The 22,372-nt window shown below is 46.4% G+C and overlaps 1 protein-coding gene across 1 annotated transcript in view; it reads right to left on the bottom strand.

Moving 5' to 3' along the window:
* LOC122790561 (serine/threonine-protein kinase Nek2-like) overlaps positions 1-22,372 on the bottom strand; it is a 1,269,183-nt gene that overhangs the window by 885,717 nt on the left and 361,094 nt on the right. The window contains exon 4 of the mRNA XM_044058123.1: positions 6,620-6,702. Within this exon, the coding sequence (XP_043914058.1) occupies positions 6,620-6,702 (83 nt within the window). The remainder of the gene's footprint in view (positions 1-6,619; positions 6,703-22,372) is intronic.

A 22,372-nucleotide genomic window follows, 5' to 3' on the forward strand; every position in this document is an offset into this window, starting at 1 on the left:
GCGTGAGCTTTTCCAGTACAAAGTTAAGGTCCCAAGCAGGGATGGGTACTCTCCTTGGTGGCCTTAAGTTGATTGCAGCTCTTAGGAACTGCTTGATAAGAGGGTGAGAGAAGAGAGGTGACTCAGTATTGTAATAAGCAGAAATGGCTGAGGCATGTATCTTAATAAAGGACAGGCCTTTGTGGAGTAGATCTGCCAAGTAATCCAGGATAAGAGGCAAAGAGGGCAGTGTTGTGTTCTCCTTTAGATTGAATCCATGAGGATAACCTTGCCCACTTATCAGAATAGGATTTTCTTGTACTGGGTCTTCTGGCTTCAAGAATGACTTCCAGCACCTGTTTGCTTAAGGTTGCTGGGGGAGAATTCAAGGAATAAGCCATGCTGCAAAATTTAGCGTTTGCAATTGTGGATGCAAAATGTGTCCCTCCTGCTGAGAGAGCAGGGTTGGATTCTAGTGTAGATGCCAGGGTGGCAATGATGTCAGGCTGCACAGGACTGGGTACCAGTGCTGACATGGACAATCTGGGGCGATCAGAATTGTCCTTGGTCTGCCCTGCTTTACCTGGAGTAATACTCTTGAAAGGAGGGGCAGAGAGGGAAGGCATAGACAGAGATTTACCCACTGAAAAGATATGGCATCCACTTTCCAGGCCCTGCTGTGAGGATTCCTGGTACAGAATTTGCTGAGCTGGTAGTTGTAGAGGGGGTACCAGTGCTGGCCTGGCCAGTCTGGTGCTATCAGAATTGTCCTTGTCTTGTCCTGTTTGATCTTTAGCAGAACCTTCAAGAGGAGAGGCAAAGGAGGAAAGGCATAAACTGAGAGGCTTTCCCAGGTAAAGGACAGGGCATCCACTTTCCATGCTTGACTGTGGGAAGTCCTTGTGCAGAATTTGTCCAATTGGTAGTTCTGAGAGGAGGCAAACCGGTCTCTCGAGTCCATTTGTTCAAGAGGTTGAATATTTTTGGTTCGTTTCCAATCGTTTGGGTCCATGAGATTTCTGCTTAGGTCTGCCAGATAATTTAGCTTGCCTGGCAGGAATTGAGCCTGTAGGTGCACTTTGTAGCTCAAGGCAGTGTTCCGCAGAGCCATGTGTGGTATGCAGAGAATGAGTGGGTTCCCACCTGCTTATTTATGTACATACAATTGTGGTGTATATCTTTACCAATAATTGTCTGGAAGAAAGTAGTCTTTGAAGGCTGTCAGGGAATTCTGTACAGCTAACTTTTTTGGTTGATATGCAGGTGCATCTGTCACTGGTTCCATTTGCCCTGAATGCACTGCTCTGTCAAGTGAGCCCCCCATGCATAGTCTGATGCATCTGTTAGGGTTTGGGCGGCAGGGGGTAGAGTTGTGATAGCAGGCCTCTGCCCACCAAAGGAACTGTCTTTATACAAGGAATGATAGGAATCAGTCATTCCAGGTCCTGAGAAGGTAGACACCATAGACTTTTTAGATGCCATTGTAGTTTCCTCATATGCAGTCTTGCATATGGAATTAGTAGAATGCAAGAGGCCATGAACCCCAGCGCTTGCAGAATTTTTCTTGCAGATAACTGTGCCTTCGTGGCCAGAAGTTTGAAGTAAGTTGTCAAATAAACTTGTTTCTCTGGAGTGAGGAAAGCCATCTGGGAATTTGTGTTCAAGCTTGCTCCCAGGAATACAATCTGTTGGCAGGGTATTAGGTGAGATTTCTTTTTGTTTATGGTGTACCCCAGTGAAGTCAGAAGTTTCTTTACAATGCCAGATGTTTTAAAAGCAAGTCCTGGCTTTCTGCCTGAATCAGACAATCATCCAAAAACAGCTATATTTGAATATTTCTCTGCCTGCAAACTGCAATATCCTGGGCACAGTAGATGAGCCAAAGGGAAGTGCAGAGAACTGATGGTGCATGGAGCCTGCCATGAAGCGTAGGAATTTCATGCAAGATTCCCTTATTGGAATATGCAGGTAAGCTTCTAAGGTTGCCAACCAGGCATCTATGCCTAGCATAGGAAGCAGCTGTTGAAGTGTTAGCATTTTGAATTTTGGGATTACCAAAAAGGTGTTTAGAATAGAGAGAGGTCCATGATAGGACGCCAGGAGTTGTCTTTTCTGGGCACCAGGAAAAGTCTTGAATAAAACCCTTGTCCCCTTTCTTCTGCTGGGACAGGTTGAATAGCCCTGATATTTAGAAGAGAGAACCTGCTGTAGACCCTCTGCCCACTGATTTGAGGGTAGGTCTGGCCAACTGTTTGCGGTTGGGTAGGGTGTGGAAGTGAAATCTGTATCCTTGGGGAAGCTATATTCAGAACCCATTTGTCCTGAGTAATGAGTTCCCAGTTTTTTTGCATGCAGGGTGAGCTTTCTTCCGAAGGAAGCAGGCAGTTGAGCAGGGCTTGGAAGGGTTAAGTTTAAGTCATTGTGCCATTTTTCTGTAGGGGGTGTCTTACTCCCAGTTTTGGAAGTGGGAGCCCCGCACTGCTTAGGCCTGTGCATAGCACGAGACTAACCTAGGTGGTCTGCTGTTCCTGGGTTTGGACTGAAGGCCTGGATGAGACTGGAAAGGACAAATTCTTAGGTAAATGCCTACTAAATCTGGGAGGCTGTACTTGCAGGATATCTTCAACAGTTTGCATAGATTTAGCTTTTTCCTCCATCTTTGAGGACTTCTGCTTTGTTGCCAAACATGCGGTCTTGGTTTAAGAAAGCATCCAGTAATTTAGCTTTAACATGATCTGGCAAGTTTTGCTCCTTAAGCCAAGCATGCCTTCTAAGTACACAGTGACAGCAGCCCTGCAAGATGCTTCTAAAGAGTCAAAACCACATTGCAAAGTAGGTTTACTAACTTGTTCTGCAGAATGCATTAAATCCTGTAATTGTGTTCAGCAGTCAGGAATCATCATTTTCTGTTTAAGCAGTCCGATAATACGCTGCTGGGACTTCAACATATGAAATTGGCAATTTAAAGCCAGACTGGCCAGGTAGCCAAAGTATATACCCGCTTACCCCATCTGTCCAAGGCCCAAGAATCTCTATCAGATGGGGCAGGGTTTTTGGCAGTAGTAGGCTCAATGCCCTTTGGCCGTTGGGAAATGGTCTCTGGATCCACAGTAGGATTCTTTAAGAACTTGAGTTCAGTACTCTAATACCAGTCGGGTTTTCTGGGAGCTGGAGATAGTGTCTGGGGAAATGCTAGATTCCAAGAAAGCATCTACAATGTCCAGAACAGGAGGTATAACTTAAAGGCCTGTGTTGAGGGAGGAGTAGGAATTCCCTAAGCCTCTTTTTGGAGTTAGTAATCCTGGCTTTCCCTGCGGAAATACTCCAAGAATGTGCAAGGTTTCACCTAAAGAAAAATCTTCTTGAGAGGAAGCAGAGGAAATGGAATCTTCTGCATCAGAATCCTCATAGGTAGGCAAGGGCAAATCCTGGTAATCAGAACAAATAGATTCCTGATCAGAAGGAAAATCAGTTCTAGGTCTCTTAGAGGGGGATGGCTGGCTTCCCCTAATTAAGGTAATAAGGTCTTCAGCCATTCTAAGCATTTGTTTTTTTAGGCGCCTGGGCATGCAGTTTGGATGGCGGTTTTCTAGGCATGGGTAGAGTTAGACCTAGATGAATATGGCGGTTTAAAATGAGTCTGTAGGCCTGAATGCTCCCTCAGACGCCAGTGCCTGCACAAAGGCTCTGGACCCATCCAAGGTAGAGACATCCGCAGGTTCCATAGTCCAAGAAGCATCTTGTGGCATACCGGACTTCGAATGGGTCTCAGTAGAGGCCTGCGAATCTGGGGTAGCAGGGATTCAGGGGCTGCGAATGTGCCTCACTGAGCAGTGGTGGACTGGCAACTAGCTTAACAAAAGCGCAGTAGGCAGTTTTGGACCTATGCAGTCTGTCTTTATCCTTACGTTTTTTCAGAAAAATCGGTAGTCTGTTTACCGAAGCAATTTCTGGATAGTTAAGAGTACCAAAATAATTTGTTGCAAATGTAGTCCGAATAGTTCGGGGATTGAACAAGGCAGAAAACAGCAAGGGATGTTGTGGTCCAGGCCTAAGCAAGGAATGCAGTTCTAATGAAAATCTTTGAGGTATTTCCTTTCCACAGGTAATACAATTAACTTTTACTGACATCGGTTAAGAGCAAGAAAAAGGATCCCCAATGGGGTACTTAGCTTTTTTGAAGACTTCGGTTCTGAAACTCAAACGAAAATTTCAGGAGTCAGCCGACCGGCACTTGCAAACTACTTCTGCTTTGGGCACCGGGTGGCAAGAAAGACTGATGTAATGGCATCTGCTGCATGTTTTATACCCCTGACGACCTGACATCATGGAAGTAAAGACCGCATCTGATGCAGAAATCCAAGACTTTGGTATTCAGGCTGGCTGAGGGCTACCTGCAGGCAGATAACCCAAATGGGATGACTGCAACAGTGAAACACGCAGAACATCTTGGGGGGAATGCATTTAAGCAGGGATCACAGTATGGCATGGTGAATGCGGTTCATGTTCCCAGTGCCGTTTCATACAAAACTGCTCCAACATAACTATTAAAACTTTCCCCAAGTACTGGGAACAATTACAAAACTATAGAGGTAGTTTATATCTCTGTACGCATGTCCTGTGATGCTTATGTTGGAAAGAAAGGCAATTGAAAACTAGAATTTATGAACACCATTATGCAAGAAAAGAGACCATTAGTAACACATTGTACAACACGTTACAGTTTTGTGTTAAATTAAAAAAAAATTGTGTATTAGAAAAATTCCCAAAACTGATTGAAGACTTTTTGGCACGTAAAATTAAATGCCATGTCTGTCCCTGATTTGGCTAAGACCCATTTTACATTTAGAATTCATGGACATTTAGGTTGTCTATATAATTTTTAATGTACTTCATATAGAAATGTAATAAATTTGGATCCAAATACATTTGTTCAAGAGGGTTGCTAATGTGGTTGCACATTTATAATTTAATTGAATTTTTTGTTGCAAGGGTCACATGCAATTATCGAACAGTTGGGTCATTTAAATTTTTCTTGGTGAAAATTGCTATACCCAATGACAGGCTCGATACTATAGACAATAAAAATACCAAGATTTCTACGCAGAATAGGGCAAAGTGGAAGGATACCCAAACAGTTCCAACAGTAGTATGGGCCACTGGGTCTCAAAAAAGAATTTAGTCTTACAATAGGCCAGATACATGCAACTCCATATAAATTTTCAGGAGTTAATTTTGGACACACTGGGTGCTGTGAAGACTTTTGGCTAACAAAAGACTGAGGCAATACCAATTTCATGAACTTCAAATTATACTTTGACTTACAAATGGGGTCCATTCCAGTCATGGTATAAGAAGCCCAAAACATGGAAAAATCAAACTGTGGAAAAACGTCATAGTAATTAAGGTGAACTCTTAAAATAAAAAGAAAACGAGACTATCTTTGAAGGAAAACAAATGGATTTTAAACTTGAGCTATCTATGGTGTTGGTTTGGATTCCATTTAAAATTTCATTTTTTTCTTGGGGACCTAGGTTGGTTTTCTTTTAGTTATAATAAATGAAAGCATTTTCTGACATTATGCATTGAAAATTTATCAAAATTCTCAATTCGAGGTGGCTCTGTTCATATAGTTGAATTTATTTTACAGTATCCACTAGGTGAAATTGTGCATGGAGTTCATAACTATGCTATTAACTGAATGAATGTTTCTATTGGATATTATGAATTTATTGATGCTTACAGGATATACAGTGTAATTTCAGACTTAAAGGTACACCAGGTTGTTGGCCTAGTAAGCCTAGCCAAATTTTCCAGAAACAATAATGTCACACCCTATATAGGACATTTGAGAGCCAGACATTTATAAGCTACCTGTCTAGAAGGGAGCTGGGTTCCAGGCCTGGTGTAAAATTTCCTATTCCCCATCCACTGGTTTAGGCTGGACATAAATATTGTAGCAGACTTTAGCAACTTCACACGGATGGAAAGTGTGTTCTATAGGAGGGGCCAGTCTCTGGGACACATCTGTCTTCTCCATCATGCTCCGTTTAAACTGGAGCAAATTCAGATCCCTAGACCTTTTATTCTGGTACTGACTTATGAATTTGCAAGAATCTTAAGTGTGGGGTTTGCTGATGCCTTGTAAGCCAGGCATACATCACGCCTCCGCTATCTGCAAGGGGCTGAGAATATATTTTCAAATTTTTCACAGAATACTCAACATTTTTATTTATGTACATTATCTATGGTCTTCCCACCAGTCACTCAAAGGCTATACATTGGAGATGCAGTCAACACTGAAGCTCCTGTTAGAAAGGGAAACAGAGTCAGAGTTTGAGGTTTCTATTAAACATTTACCTTAAGAGTGCTGTGTTTGTTAGTGTGCATCTTTACATGGGCACCCATTTTCCATAACCATTGTCATGCAGGAAGTTTGCTGGTGTGCATGTATGCCCACATGTGTTTATATATCCCTAGTAAATGACTGCTCCAATTCTCAATTCTCTACTACCTGCCATTCCTGGAAGAGTGGGAATGAATGAAACAGACAAATGGGGCTCTACAATCATTGAGTAGAGAAAAAAAATTAAATAGTACAGTGCTTAAACTATTCTTAAAATGCCAATCCAATACTTACGAAAGTGCACACAACTCGTAAAGCAGACATCCCAAGGACCAAATATCAGATTTTTCATTGTAAGATGTGTAGTTTAATTGTTCCTAAAAATTAAAAAAAAATCAATTACACATTTGAACGTTTTTATTTCAGCAACTTAACTGTACAACATTCTCTAGAGCTATCTACATTACAGTAGTGAAGTGCACTTCCGTGGTAATATTGTTTACACAATTCACAGCTGGGGAACTTTTAAAGGACAGTCATTAGCCAACTCAGATTGAAATACAAATGCACACCTGTCCAAAAACAAACCAGTATTTCTTGCAGGGGGTGAAGACCTAAATTAGACTCATCTGTAAGACATTAAGGATGTTTCAGAAGCTAAGCCGTAATAGTGGTCTATACACCAAATCACAGCAACTAAAGGCTCGCATCTCCAGAGACCTCTTGTTCCTTTTCCTTAAAGAACTGAGGTTCTGGAGAAGTTAACAGTCTAGCTTCTGCAGTCGCCTCTGCAATAATCACTAATGCCCAACTGAGAAGGCACCTTGCAGCACACTCCATAAGAAACAGTCAACCTTTGTGATCAGGTCAAGAGCAACTGCAGCAATAGTGTTGTGAACGCAATCCTGCTCCAAGTCAAAAATTAAAACCATGGTGAAAAGTGGCTACAGTTGTCAGCCACAACTTGGATTCAAACTTTAAACTCCAGCACAGAAAAAATGCAATACAATTTCTTACCCCTTTTACTTCACTAACAGTTGTCAAAAATTTGATCTTTACATAATTGCAGCTTATGTCTGTGCGAGATCAATGCTGTTTGGTTTACATGCTACGACACAAACATATGGAGTTTATTTGCAAATGCTTTCCTCACTAGGATTTACACAACTGGCATTCTCCCATTCATCTACTTGTTCTATGCAACTGTAATTTACTAGGCATCTGACAGCAAACTGTCATATCATAAGATGTACCACTAAGGATTCTACCCCCTCAGAGTTAAACAGGGCACTTACAACTTCTGTGGGTCCACTTCCTCATACTCAATACACAATCAGCAAGCGTAGCTTTGTTTGGCTTGTAAAAATTCTTAGAATGAAGATGGAGGGCAATATATAAAGGTTGCGTAACCCAAACCAAGGATCATTTACAAATCAAAGTAGGGACCCTTCCTCTATGGATTCAAAACTGGAAACATCCTAAATTGTACAATGTCAAAAGGGGCAGGAACCAAAGAACAGCCAAGAGACTAGAGTCCTGAAGTAGTGAAAGAAAGGCAATGTCCGGAGTCACAGCCCAAACAATGCAGTCAAGTATTAACTATTCACAGCATAAATGTCTACAATGGAGACTGGCAGCAAGCAATGGAAATGGACTGGCAGACAAGACTTAGAACAAAGGGCAGCTTGCTAACTGATGTTACGACTGGTAAAACTACTTCTCAACAGGGCTCTTCCAAAACACTGACAGAACCATCTTGCCAAACTTTTCACTTCAGATAAAATCCAAGCTGACAAGTAGGTTGTAAAGCACACTTTCTGCCCTTTCAAAGGAAACAGTCTGATAGACCAATTTAAGGACTACACCAATACCACCTTTAGAACAAAATGCACTTTATTCTAGAGACATTCAGGTCACTGAAGAATTAAGACTCCCAGTAGATGAAACAAATCCTTCAAGCAGAGGAAAGGCAATCAGGAAAAGGTTTGCCAAGATTACTTTCATGCCCATCAGGACAAAAGTATGTCACCAACTCATGTCCAAGGAGAAAAACTCCTTAGAAAGAAAAAGCAGAAAGAGCACTTTAAGGGAGTGCTTGACCAGCCACCAGTGGGCCACAATTCTACCACCCAAGGTCATGGGCAAAAACATGCATCCACTACTGCAGAAATTATAACTAGTTAGCACCTGCATGCCAGACTGTCTTACGGGCAGTCAAACTGAAACTGGCTTATACTTTGGGATTCAAAGAATCCACATTAGACATCAGTTCTTGAGCTAGGTTGTTGCTCAAACTAAGGAATTCCTTGGCTTTATGTGGGAAGCCTTCCTGTACTGCCATGTCAAGACAGTTTTAAACCAGTATCAGCTGAAGGGCAAAAGTGATGCATTTTAGTTTACAAAGTTTAGGATTTGAAGTGCAACCTGAGAATGGGGGGTAAAGAGTAAACATTTCCCTCACCATTGGCGGGGGAAGTGTCCAAAACAGTTATGTACTCACCCCCATAACGATCGATGTATGTGGTCCAACTCACCTACATTCCTTACTCACGGGTTCAGAGCAGAAAATCTGCTCAGACTCGGCCAAATCTTTCTAGCACGAAGTCTCTAATTGGCTGGGCTAACCCGGTATCCCAGGGTGCACCTCGCCCTAGCCCCAGATCTTGTTTGCAATCAATCATAACACTCATAACCCATACTCCCTAAACACTGGAAGAAATCCAGCCAGATAGGGTAACAGATCATGGACCTTGAGGGGTCCACGGAGCCAAAAAAATTCTTCCAATTCCTCAAGGAAGGGGGCAGGTGGGAGGGTATGTAGGAATGTAGGCGAGCTGGACCACAGATAGTTATGGTGAGTACATAACTGATGTTATGTGGTCCTATCTTGCCTACATTCCTTACTCACGGGACAGCGTCCCCAGCACCTCTATCATGGGAGGCTCATAAGATACTCCTGAGAACCATGGAACCAAAGGAAGCCCGGTCCCTAGAAGCCACGTCCAGCTTGTAATGAGTAATAAAAGTGTTGGGAGAACCCCAAGTTGCCACAGCACAAATCATCCAAGGAAAGCCTAGCATAGAAAGCTACTGACGTAGCTATAGCCCTGGTAGAATGAGCCTCGACGGAAAAGGGTAAAGTTCTGTCTGCTGACGAGTAGATGAACGAAATAGTCTCGGATCCATTTAAAAATAGTGCACTTGGAAATAGGACAGCCTGGTCTGTTCTCTGAAAAGGACAAACAATTGATCAGATTTCCTAACTTGCTTCGTCCTATGTACATAAAATCTCAGTTGTCTGTGCACCTCCAACTGATGAAACCTGAGCTCTGCTTTATTGGAAAAGTTCGGGAAAAAACACTGGTAGCTCAATAGATTGAAGATTGACAGGGGATGACACCTTCAGAAGAAGACAGGTTAAGCCTGAGAGAGACTCGGTCCTTGTTAAAGACCAAATATGGAGGTTTAATGGACAAGGCTTGAAGTTCTGATACCCTCCTGGCCGATGTAATGGCCATCAGAAAAGCAGTCTTCCAAGATAAGAATTTTAAGTCGCAGCCGGTTCAAAGGGTGGTGACGTAATAGCTTGTAGCACAAGGTTCAGGTCCCATGGTAGTACAGGCTCAGAAACTGGGGGACGAAGTAACCAAGCACCTTTTAGAAAGGCTTTACAGAGCTTGTAGCCCATAAGAGAGGGCTCATAAGATGTGTGAAAATTGGAAATTGTGGCCAACTGTACTTTAATGGTAGCGGGCACGGAGCCCTGACTGAACAACATGGCTAAAAAATCGAAGACAGACAGAATAGGGGCTGTGAAGGGATCCAACCATTGGGCCTGAGCCCAAATGGAGAATCTCCTCCATTTGCTGGAATAAATCTTCCTGGTGGAAGACTTATGAGAAGGCAAGATGTGCACCACTTCAGGAGAAAAGGAATGTAGCCTGACTAGGGATGGAATTGGAGCAGCCAGGCTGTCAACCTGAGGGTTCGCAGGGATGGATGAAGTTGCCCTGACATGTGAATCAGGAGGTCCGGCACTGGGTCCAGGGTCCATGGACCATCCAGTGTGTACCGTTGAAGAAAGAGGAACCATACTTGTCAAGGCCAGTGTGGAGCAATAAGAATCATCCTGCTTCCCAAGGATATGGCTTTCTGTATCACTCTTGGCAACAGGAAACTGAAGGAAAGTGTAGACCAGACCAGGGGGCCAATCGCGAGCTAGAGCGTCCCTGGGAGATTTCCCCCTGTGGGGGGAATCAGAGTGAAGTACTTGCTGCATTTGGCATTGAGGGGGCCGGTGAAGAGATCGCAGCAAGGCTGACCCCACTTTTTGAAGATCTGAACCACCACTCGGTTGTTCAGGGACCACTCGTAAGGCATCAGAATAGCTCTGCTTAACCTGTCCGCTATCACGTTGGACTTCCCCAGAATGTGCATTGCCACTAGAAACCGTTGGGAAGACACTGCCCACTGCCACACTCGCATGGCCTATCTGCAAAGGGGATAAGATTTGGCTCCCCCCTGCTTGTTCAGGTACCACACTACGGACATGTTGTCAGAGTGAATTGAAATTGTTCCCAGAGGTAGAGAGTCCTGGAGTGCTTGCAACGCCAGAAACACCGCTCTCATCTCCAGAACATTGATGTGCAAGTGTTGCTCATGGTCTTGCCAGGTGCCTTGGACCATCCTGCCTAGATAATGCCCCCCCCCCCATCTGGGAGGAATCTGTGGTCACTGTGGCCACTGGAGACATAGGAACCAAGCTCCTTCCTCTGTCCAGATTGGAGTGTAGCCACCAGAGGTCCTGTTTGCATCGCTCCATGAGAAGTATCAAGTGGGAAAGAGGAAGCTTTTGAAAGGACAACTGAACAGACAGGAGCCACTGTAGGATCTGCATGTGTAACCTGGCCAGAGGTACCAGCACGATGGAGGCCATGGATGCCAAGAGCTGAAGAACTAACCTGGCCTGAACTTTTCTGAGGGGCAACAGTGCGTGGATCTGAAACACCCTTAGCCTGTCCTGTGGCAGAAAGGCACGCATTTGAATAGTCTAGCTCTGCGCCTATAAAAACACGCTGTGACGGCTGCAAGGCAGACTTTTCCCAGTTCAAAGTAGTTCCTAGACGTTGGCAAAGTGAGATGGTAGTCTCCCTGGCTTGAACGAGCAGACACCTGGTGGGGGCAGCAAGAAGCCAGTCGTCCAGATACGGAAACACCTGGAATCCTAGGTGTCTCAGGTGAGCTGTCACCGCTGCCAAACACTTGGTAAACACCCTGGGGGCTGTGGTGAGAGCAAAGGGCAGGGACCAAAACTGGAAGTAACTGGCTCCTAGCCAGAAGCGTAAATGACTCCTGATGCCTTTTCCATTTTGATGTGGTAGTAGGCATCCTTGAGATCGATGGAGCACATCCATACTCCTTTCTCCAGCAGTAGAAAAATGGACTGAAGTATGACCATTTGGAACTTGGACTTCAGTATGTAGCGATTCAGTCAACTGAGATCCAGAATGGGTCTCAGGTCCCCTGTTCTTTTCGGCACCAAAAAGAGTCGTAAGTTCCTGATCCGACATGGTCTGAGGGGACTGGTTGGATGACTCCCTTTTCTAGCAGATTTGCCACTTCGTGCTGCTTGATCCCGTTGACTGGGTGGGATGTCCAGGATCCTTCTGACTGGAGGGTGTGTAGACGCAAAGGGAATAGTGTAACCTCCGATAACTATTCAAAGCACCCAACGATCCTGTGTGATGCCCTCCCAGGCTTCCGGATGCAGTGAAATTTGGCCCCCTGACTGGCTCCAGAATAGCAGTCTGGCAACACCTCAGGAACGCTGGAAGGAAGAGCAGCGAAAGAAAGTCTCCAGAGTTGCGGGGGCCCCCTCCGCCTCTAGGACGGTGTCTTCCAGAACAACCCCCCCCCCCCTCTGCCTCTGGAGGGTGACTCACCTTGAGCCGTGGGAAAGGACCTCAGACTTTTTGAACCACATTTTCCCTCCTCTCTGAGCCTTGGGATAAGGCAGAGAAGGGAGAGAAAAATGGGCCCCTATGGCAGATAGGGTCTTTCCCTCCTGTTCGCATCTGGTGAGTGTCTTTCACTTTGGGTCCAAAGAGAGGACCCATCAAAGGAGGCGTCAGTGAAGGAAGACTTAAAGGTCTCCGCAAAATGACACAGGCGCATCCAGGCTTGCCTTCTGAGAGCTATGCCTGAGCTAGCTGCCCTACTCACCCCTTCATTGTCGTGAATCTGAGCCTCGCGAGACGAGTTGACAATGGACCCTAGGGTAGACAACTGGGAGTTAAGTCTGCGTTACCGCCTCAGGCACGTTACTAGTCAGAGCATCTCCTAGCTCCTTCAGGAGATCTCTTTGGAGCAGAGCGAAATGACAGAGGCAATTCAACAACCGTAAGGTGAAGGTCGCCTAAGACAGGGTACACTTCCCATACCGGTCCATACTCCTGGACTCCATGTTAGGAGGGTGGACTGAAGACTCTGCAACTTCCTGCTGAGTAGCTGCCGCCACCACCAAGGCATCTACCGAAACCACTTTGGTAAGAAACCCTTTGCCCGGGGGAGCAGACAAGAACTTGTATGGATGTCTGGGCACCAGTTCCACGGAATCTGGGTTCTCACTTACCCTTCGACAAATCAAGTCCAGGAGTTCGAAGAGTGGACACCCAGGAGGTCTAGGGTTGAGCTCCGAAAGTCTTGAATGCAGACTCCTCAGAGGGGGTTTTGGAGGGCCAGTTGCCTCCGTCTCAAAATCTCCAGGATGTCTGAGAAAAATACATCAGAGGACGACTTGGGGGACCCCTCCGATTCCTCGAGGTCGGTATCGGAAGTGACTCATCCTGGGAGTCTATGTGCTTCCTCTTACATGACTTCTTACTGGGAGGCTCCTCAGGCACCAACTCTGAGGGGCCCTCAAAGTAGGGGACCACTCAAGGGGGTATCCCCAGACCTTCGGACTCAGTCCATGGAGAGGGGGGCATCAGAGGCTCTAGCCAGGGTGTAAGGGGACAGAGTGACCGATCCAGGTGATGTACCCGACGACCTGGCCAGGGTGCTCCTAATGGCCTCAAAGACTGGTCCCCCCAGATCAGAGGACCGACCAGTCTCAGACCGCGATCGGAGTAGAGATTCCCCAAGCCGAAGCACCGAGAGGGAGGCTCAGAACATACAGGAATCCCGAGATATCCCCCTCTGGTCCGACTGAGGAAACCCCAGTGCCGAAACCAGAGGATGGAGCAGACCTTGTAGGAGCCGAAGCCGGCTCAGAGACTCGCCCGGGGTATCTGAGCCAACACCAGAACACTCTGCACGGGGCACTCCGGCTCTGACGACACATGGGTGTTCGGAGGAGGAATCCGATACAAGCATGGGAACCGGCTCCGGAGCAGACTGGGTCGGAGCTGAAAACAGTTTTGCTAACACCGGCAACTGTAGGAGCCTCTGAACCACCCTATCCACATCCAAATCAGACAGCCTAGAGGATTTGGAAGAATTATGAGATCTAGATCTCCCCACTGGAGACTCATGCCTGACACTGGGTGACCTGCTCCGTAGAGGTTCCAATAATATCTGAGCAGAGGTCGACCCCAGTACAACAAATACCTCCTGCGGCCCCGAGGACAATGGAGCAGAAAATGTAGTGTCCATTTCAGAGACCTTCTTCGGCCCAGAGGACAGTGGAGCAGAGGAGGAAGTACCCAATTTACAAACCTTCTCAGATGGCTCCGAAGCAGCAGACGGAGCCGGAGATCTTTTCTTGGCCTTAGGATGCTTAGACTTGGTACTAGAAGGCAGGGACGACTCCAAGGCCTCTTCAAAGGAGGGCTTGATCAGACCCTTCAAAATCAGTTTTTACGTTCCTGCAGTACCCTAGGGCTAAAAAACATGACAAACTGCAGGATTCTTGCAATTGAATAGCACAAACACAGAGTGCCCATCTGTAATGGACATTTTATGGCCACATTTAGTACACTTCTTAAACCCAGAGGGGTTTATGTTACTTCAGTTCTTTCGACATGGCAAGCAACCACGCCACACACAACCGACAAGTCAAACACTAAGGGAGAGCGGGAAGACCAACACTTGACAGGACAAGGAAACAAACACTTCCTAAAAACAAATTAACCACTAACACAACAGCAAATCACAACCAGGACGACACAGGAGAGGACTAGGTCCTCTAATTTAAACGGGCCTAGCCCGCGAAACAGTAGGGATACCACAAACTACTCAACCTCACGCAACTATTCCAACACGAAGAATTAGAAGTTATGTACCTACCATAACGTTCCATGTTAGTTGTCTTGTCTCGCCTTCTTTCTTGCTGGATGGGTTCGGAGCCGATCCTCTGCTCCGACTCGGCACTTGCTAAGCTTGAGAACTCCTACCAGCTCGAGGCAACCCTATATCCCATGATGCAAGGCGAGACTACCTCGGATCTCGTTTGGAGCTCTAATACCCTGCTAAATAAAACTATTCCCAAAGGAAGAGGAAAGACTAGCCTAGAAGAAACTAGGCAAAGGTTCCTAAGATAGAGTCTTTCTACTGAAGACTCAGAAGAAACATGAGAGAGAGAAGCCCTTCAAGATCTGTCCAGGCCAGGGGAAGGAGGGAGGGACGCAAGAAAGAAGGCGAGAGAAGACAACATGGAACGTTATGGTAGGTACATAACTTCTAAATGTTAAGTTGTCAATCTCACCTTCATTCTTGCTGGATGGGACCGCGTCCCTAGCACCTGTATCCTGGGTGGCTCAATGGAACAGACTCTTGAGAACTGTGGAACCAAACCTAGCTCTGTCCCTGGAGGCCAAATCTAATTTATAATGAGAGACAAAGGTATGAGGATTCGCCCAAATAGCTGCTGCACAAATGGTGTCAATGGGTAGCCTATCCTGAAAAGCTGTAGATGTGGACAGGCTCCTGGTTGAATGCTTTGGTTTTGAGGGTAGTTGCTTGCCTCTGAGCGAATACACATAAGAAATGGTAGAAGACAACCATCTGGATAAGGTCACTTTCAAAACTGGGAGACCTTTCCTGTTTTCTGCATAGGAAACAAATAATTGATCAGATTTCCTGAATTGTTTAGTTCTATGCAAATAATATCAGAGTTGACGATGGACATCCAAAAAATGAAGTTTTTGTTCAGCTCTATCCGAATAATTAGGGAAAAAAACTGGTAGATCAATGGATTGATTAATATTGGTTTGAGAAAACTTCTGGCAGAAAAGATGAATTAATCCTTAAGGATACCCTATCCTTGTGAAAAATTAAGTATGGGGAACGGATACAGAGGGCTTGTAGTTCAGATACCCTCCTTGCTGAAGTGACAGCCACCAAGAATATTGTTTTCCAGGTCAGCAACTTTAAAGAGCATGAAGCAGACTGTTCGAAGGGGGGTAAAATTAAGGATGCCAACATCAAATTCAGATCCCATTGTGGAGGAGGATGTTTTACTGGAGGTTTTAGGAGAAAAACGCCTCTCAAAGGCTTTGCACAGTGTGCGACATTATGTTATGATCTTGCAAGCCAACATGATATTTAGAAATTGCTGCCAGTTGGACTTTAACTGTCGAAGATCCTGACTGAAAAACTTCAGCCAGAAAATCCAAAATTGAATGTACTGGCGCAGTAAAAGGATCAATGTGCCTGAAGTTTGCCCATAGGGAAAAACGTCGCCACTTGCTAGCATAAACCGTTCTGGTGGACGACTTTAAGGAAGCTATGATGATATCCCTAACAGTCAGAGATCAAAGGAAGCCTGGCTAGGGAAGGAAGTGGAGCAACCAAGCAGTGAGGTTGAGAGAACGAATGGCCCGGTGCTGTTGACCCGTCTTGGTGGATCAGAAGATCTGGAACTGGGGTCCAGATGCCAAGGCTGCACCAGGAGATGACGATGTAGGGACAGAAACCAAATTTGTCGAGGCCAGTAAGGGGCAATGAGAATCAACTTGGCTCTCAAAATGGTAGCCTTCTGAATGACCTGTGGAATTGAGGGGAATGGGGGAAAAGCATACAGAAGTCCCCGGGGCCAATCCTGGGTTAGAGAGTCTCTCAGGGGATGGCCTGGTAGGGGAAAAAGGGTGAAGTCCGGGCATTTGCTGTTTTGGGGTGTAGCAAAAAGGTCACAACAAGGGGTGCCCCACTTCTGAAAAATCTCGTCCACTACCGATCGTTTGAGACCACTCATGAGGCATGAGAATAGCTCTGCTCAGTATGTCCGCCAAGAGGTTGGACCTGCCGGGGATGTGCGTTGCTAACAGAAACCGATGAGAGGAGATTACCCATTGCCAAAGTCTGAGAGCTTCTCGACAGAGGATAGGACCTGGTCCCGCCCTGTTTGTTGATGTACCAGACTACAGACATGTTGTCCGTTTGAACTGCAATAGTCCCCGAGGGAAGAAAGTCGTTGAGGGCTTGCAACGTTAAAAGCACCGCTCTCATCTCCAGGACATTTATGTGCAGATGGTATTCTGCGGGTTGCCAAGTCCCGTGGACCGTCCTGTCCTGATAATGCCCCCCCACCCGATCAGAGAGGCATCCGAAGTGACTGTGGCAACCGGAGTTGGGGGAACAAACGGTCTGCCTTGATGGAGCAGAGGAGAAGATATCCACCAGGTTAGATGAGCCTTGCACGATTGTGTAACCAGAATTTCGTGCCTCATGGGTAGGTTCTGGAACGACCACTGAGTGAATAACATCCACTGCAGAAGACGCATGTGGAAGCGAGCTAATGGTAGAAGTACAATGGCCGCAGCCATAAGACCTAGAACCTTCAGAACCAATCTGGCTCTGACTTTGTTGCTCAGTAATATGATCCGAACATATTTTTGGATGTCCAGAATTCTCTGATTTGTTAGTCTGGCTAACATACTGACGGTGTTTAGCTCTGCGCCTATAAAGGTGATAGATTGGCAAGGCAGCAGAGAAGATTTTTCAACATTCACTGAGATTCCCAATTGTTTGCAGATCTGCAGAGTGTAGTCTCTGCATTGAAGAAGCTGATGCTTGGTGGTGGCGGAGAGGAGCCAGTCTAAATAAGGAAACACCTGGAATCCTTGACGTCTCAGATGAGCCGTAACCACTGCCATGCATTTGGTAAACACTCTGGGGGCTGAAGTGAGGCCAAAGGGCAGGGCTCTGAATTGATGACTGGTCCCCAGCCGAAAGCGGAGAAACCTCCTGGAGCGTCTGTGTATCTTTATGTGATATTACGCGTCCTGAAGGTCTATCGAGCACATCCAGTTGTCCTTGCCCAAAAATGGGAGAATGGACTGAAGTGTGACCATCTGGAATCTTGCCTTTGACAAATCTGTTTAGATTGCTCAGGTCTAAAATTGGTCTCCAATCTCCTGTCCTTTTGGGGACCAAAAAGAATCTTGAGTAGATGCCGGATCCTACTTGGTCTGCTGGAACTATTTGGACGGCTCTTTTTTAGGAGGTTTGAGACCTCCTGTTTTGCCAAATCCCTTTGACCGGGTGAGATGTCTGGAAGGGATTGGTGAGGTACGGAATACCTTTCGAAAGGGATTTTGTAACCCTCGGATATGATCAACTGTACCCGTCTTGTGAGAGGGAACGCCAGGCTAATGGGTACAGCGAAATCCTTCCCCCGACTGCCTCCAAGGGTGGACAGTCGGGCAACACCCTCAGGGATGCTGAAAGGGTTTGTCAGGAAGAGGCTCCCTGCTACCCTGATTTTGGGGACCCCCCTGCCTCTAGGGCGGCATCTGCTATTGTTACCCCCTCTGCCTCTGGGGGTAAACTGACCACGTGTGTCCGGCCTAACTCCTTGGGCTTTACGGAACCACATTTTTCCTCCTTTCTAACCTTTGGGATAGGGTCTTGGAGTGGAAAAATGGACTCCTATGGCAGAAAGGGTTTTGCCGTCTTGTTCACACCTGGTCAAGGTCTCCTTCACCTGCGGACCGAACAAAGCCAAACCGTCAAAGGGGGTATTGAAGGACGCCTTGAAGGGGTCCGTGAAATTACAAAGCCGCATCCAGGCCTGACGCCCAAGTGCCACTCCTGTGCCTGCGGCTCTACTCGCTCCATCGGCCGCATAGGATATGAGCCGCATGGAGGAGTTAAAGAATTTAGGATTGCTACCTGTGAGGCAATCTTGTCCTGAGCCCCAGCAGCTGAAGGATCCTGAACCACCTCACCTAGTTCCTTGAGAATATCTCTTTGAAGTCTGGAGAAGTGACAAAGGTAGTTCAGCGAACGCATAGCAAAGGTCGCTGAAGAAAACATCTGCTTGCCATACCTATCCATGGTCCTAGAGTCTTTGTTAGGATGGACAGGCACGGAAGGATCTGCAAGTTCCTTCTTGGTGGCCGCCACCACCATAGCATCCACAGAGACGCCCTTAGAAAGAAACTGCTTGTCTGAAGGGGCCGTAATAAATTTGGATGGCCTCCTGGGGACAGGTTCCACAGAATCTGGGCTGCCACGCCTTCCGAGCCACTACCTGCATGAGTGGGTGAAGGCGGAGACACCAGGAGGTGGAGGGTCGAGATCAAACGCCTCCAGGTATACCGACTCATCCTCGGAGGGGTCAATGGAAGGCCAGTTCCCCCTCTGAGGAGTTCCAGGATGTCTGAAAAGGAGACATCCTCAGAGGGGGACCAGGGGGAACCCTCCAACTCATCTAAGTCGGTATCCGATGTGGTAGACTCAGGGGAGTCTGTTTCCTCTTACACGTCCTCTTGCGCGGGGGTTCCCCTGCGGGATCAGGAGAAACCTCGGAAGAGGAAGTTATTCCCAATGGGGAAACCTGGGGCGATGGATCCCTGGGCCTGGGAGCAAGAGACTGGCAAGAGACATCAACAGGCACCGAAAAGGGAGGAGCTAAAGAAATGGACCGTTGACCTGGCTCAGGCGCCAGGACACTCCACCTCAAAGGCTCCTCTCCCAGGGAGACCAGAAGACTCCCGCTCCGAAGAGACAGGAATTCTCGGCTCCACTGAAAGAGAAGGCTCCGAGGCCGATGTCGGTGCAGAGCTCACCAAAGCCGAAGCTCCGAGAGGGAGAGCGGGGTCGGACAAGGGTCCGATGCCACTAGCCCCCTCGGAGCAGACAAGGGAAACCCGACGACCAGATCCCTCCAAGGACAGTCTCATGGAGGAGATCGGAGCCGAAGACGACGGAGCCGAAAGGGGATGTATCGGCGCCGACACTGTCACTGTCCCGAAAAGCTCCGGCTCCGAACTCTGGAGGAGAGTCTGAGGAGGAAGTTCAAGGGGAAGAGCAATAGCCGAAGTCTGTTGAGACTGGCTATGGAGCATTTGGGCTAGTGCCTGTGACTTCAACAGCCTGCTTACCACCCTCTCTAATTCGTGGTCAGACAGCCTGGAAGATCTCAAAGATCGGCTCAGATGACTCCATTCCGATAAAAGAGGAGACCTCTGAGCCGAGCAAATCGACTCCAGAGAAGGGGACAGAGATCTCTTCCTGGACGGAGCCATCGGGCGGCGACCTCGGTTCCAGATGGAGCCGAAGACTTATCGGCTCCGATGCTGGATAACACCTCGGCACCAGCCGGTGCCGACAAGGAAATTGGAGACAGTGTTGGAGCCAGTAGGAACAGACACTACAATATCAGTAGAAGAAAGATCGGCTCCAGCCAGAGCCGATCTCGACTCCGGAGTCGGAGCCACCGAGGAAGGCTTAACTACCGGAGCCTGAACCTTAAGTGGCTTGGAAGGTTTACCCGACCCAGTCTTTGTCGGTGAACCTTCTGGCTTTAATAAGCCACGGAGGATCAACTTGTTCCTCCTCTCTGCAGGACTCTCTGGCTAAAGGAGTGGCATAAAGCACAGGAGTCCTGCAGGTGTAAAGGCCCCAGGCAGTAAACACAAGTGTGACAGTCTGTCAGAGACATCTTCTGACAGCACGAGTCACTTCTTGAAGCCTGAGACCTTTCCTTCTTTAGACAGTCTAAGAAACACACACACACAACAAAAGTCACACAATTAACCCCAACACACACAAACTGACAGGGATTAATAAACTGGAGGCTTAGGCCTAACAGACAAAAAATTAACTTTTTACCCCAAAGGAGGAATATAGGGTGGGAACTATTGTATAGCTAACACACTAGCCTAAAAACTAACAGATATAAGAAAAAGGGAGAATTACCCCTGAATAACTGCTGAATTGAAAAACTCACCTGAGCTGGCAAAAGAGACCTCTTTAGCGAAGCGGCAAACGAGATCCGAGGTAGTCTCGCCTTGCATCATGGGATATAGGGTTGCCTCGAGCTGGTAAAATGAGTTCTCAAGCTTAGCAAGTGCCGAGTCGGAGCAGAGGATCGGCTCCGAACCCATCCAACAACAATGAAGGCGAGATTAACAACTTAACATTAGCTATGAAAATAGCTTTTGTCAAAAGGAGACTGCTAAAATACTAAAAGTATTTTAAAAAGGGTACTTAGCCACAGCCAAGCGAGACCACGTCCTAACTCTACGAGCGGCAAATGAGATCTGGGACTAGGGCGAGGTGCACCCTGGGATACCAGGTTAGCCCAGCCAGAGACTTTGTGCTAGAAAGATTTGGCCGTGTCGGAGCAGATTCTCTGCTCTGAACCCGTGAGTAAGGAATGTAGGCGAGATAGGACCACATCAGTCTGCTTCACTATACCTAGTGAAAACAAGGCCTATTTGTAAAGACTGTGGAAGTAGGCTCCACAAGCCTAGGCTGAAGGGTTGTCAACTGTTGAGCTTGTAGCAATGGTATCCCCTTAGCAGAAAATTGGATCAGATTTCCAGAATATTTTTTTTTTCCTTTTTAAACAGAAAAGCATTAACTTTTTCCAGTTAAGACTGTTTCCAGAGACTTCCAAAAGGTCTGGGCAAGAAAGCAGAAGGCACCCACACCATGGCTTAAATACTGTGCTGCTGCAATGTTTGGTTTAGATTGGTAACCACACTCTCAATTTCCAGTCTGTCTAGAATTAGAAAATCTAGACAGTTAACCTTTAGAAGCTCACTGAAATTGTATGGGTCATGAGGATTTACTGCAATTTCTGATTCTCTGACCAAGATTGCTAGATTGATGTGGCAACAAAGACATTCTTGCACTGAAATTCAGCCAGTTCAGATGGTCACAGACATGCACTAGAACTAAACATCTGGCCAACAGTTTAGACAACTGTACATGGCTTAAAAAAGCTTATAAACTGAAAAAGTGCAAGTTAACTAAAGCTAAAGGTATCTCCACTAAGGCAGCATTATCTTATGTACATCAACAGCCTTGATGTGCTGGGATACAGAACCCTTCTATGCAAGCAGAAATCTGTTTCAGTATTACCATCAGGGATTTCTTCGTACAATTGTAACCAGGTCCCATACAACACTGACTTTAGTGCTGCCTTTTTTGGGGACAGGAGACTCAGAAGCCCTAATCTCGGAATGGATGGCAGCTTTGACTAACAGAGCCATAAGCAGTCTGAGGGTTCTACAATAATTGTAAAATCTTGAGCAATTGCTTCCAAGGCTCATGTCTAGTTACTTGTTGCAATGTAGTTATGTGCCACTGCAAACTGCCTCTCAGGGCTAGTGGAAAAGAAAGGTACATTATGTGGCAAATCTGAAGGTTTCAGTTTTACCCTTTCTTCCCAATCGGAGATAAGTGGGGGTTGAACACCTCCCTCCATTCCTGGAGACAAAGCTGCAGTATAAGTGCTCCCGTCTAAAGGTCACCTCTAATTTAAAGAGCAACTCTTGTGATGAGGTGGTATTAAAGCTTAATTTTCTTTGAATCATAAAAGCAGTAGCTGCACAGCATACAGGCAATCCTGAGCAAATGAACAAAGTTGTATACTTACCATAATATTAAATCATGAGCAATCTCCATACACTTCAACCTCAATTAAAACAGCCACAGGAACCTGGCACCTTTAAAAAACTAAGGTTCTAAACTCTGCCTGTTGTCTGTGCATTACATTTCCCCTTCTTTCCAGATAGTATTTACACCAAAGACAAATCCAAAGAAACTCCAAGCTGGCCTGGAGACGATCCCCACAGGTCTCTCTACAAAGTTTTT

The sequence above is a fragment of the Protopterus annectens genome, chromosome 1.part0, assembly GCF_019279795.1.
Source record: "Protopterus annectens isolate FY-2018-M chromosome 1.part0, PAN1.0, whole genome shotgun sequence".
NCBI lineage: Eukaryota > Metazoa > Chordata > Ceratodontiformes > Protopteridae > Protopterus > Protopterus annectens.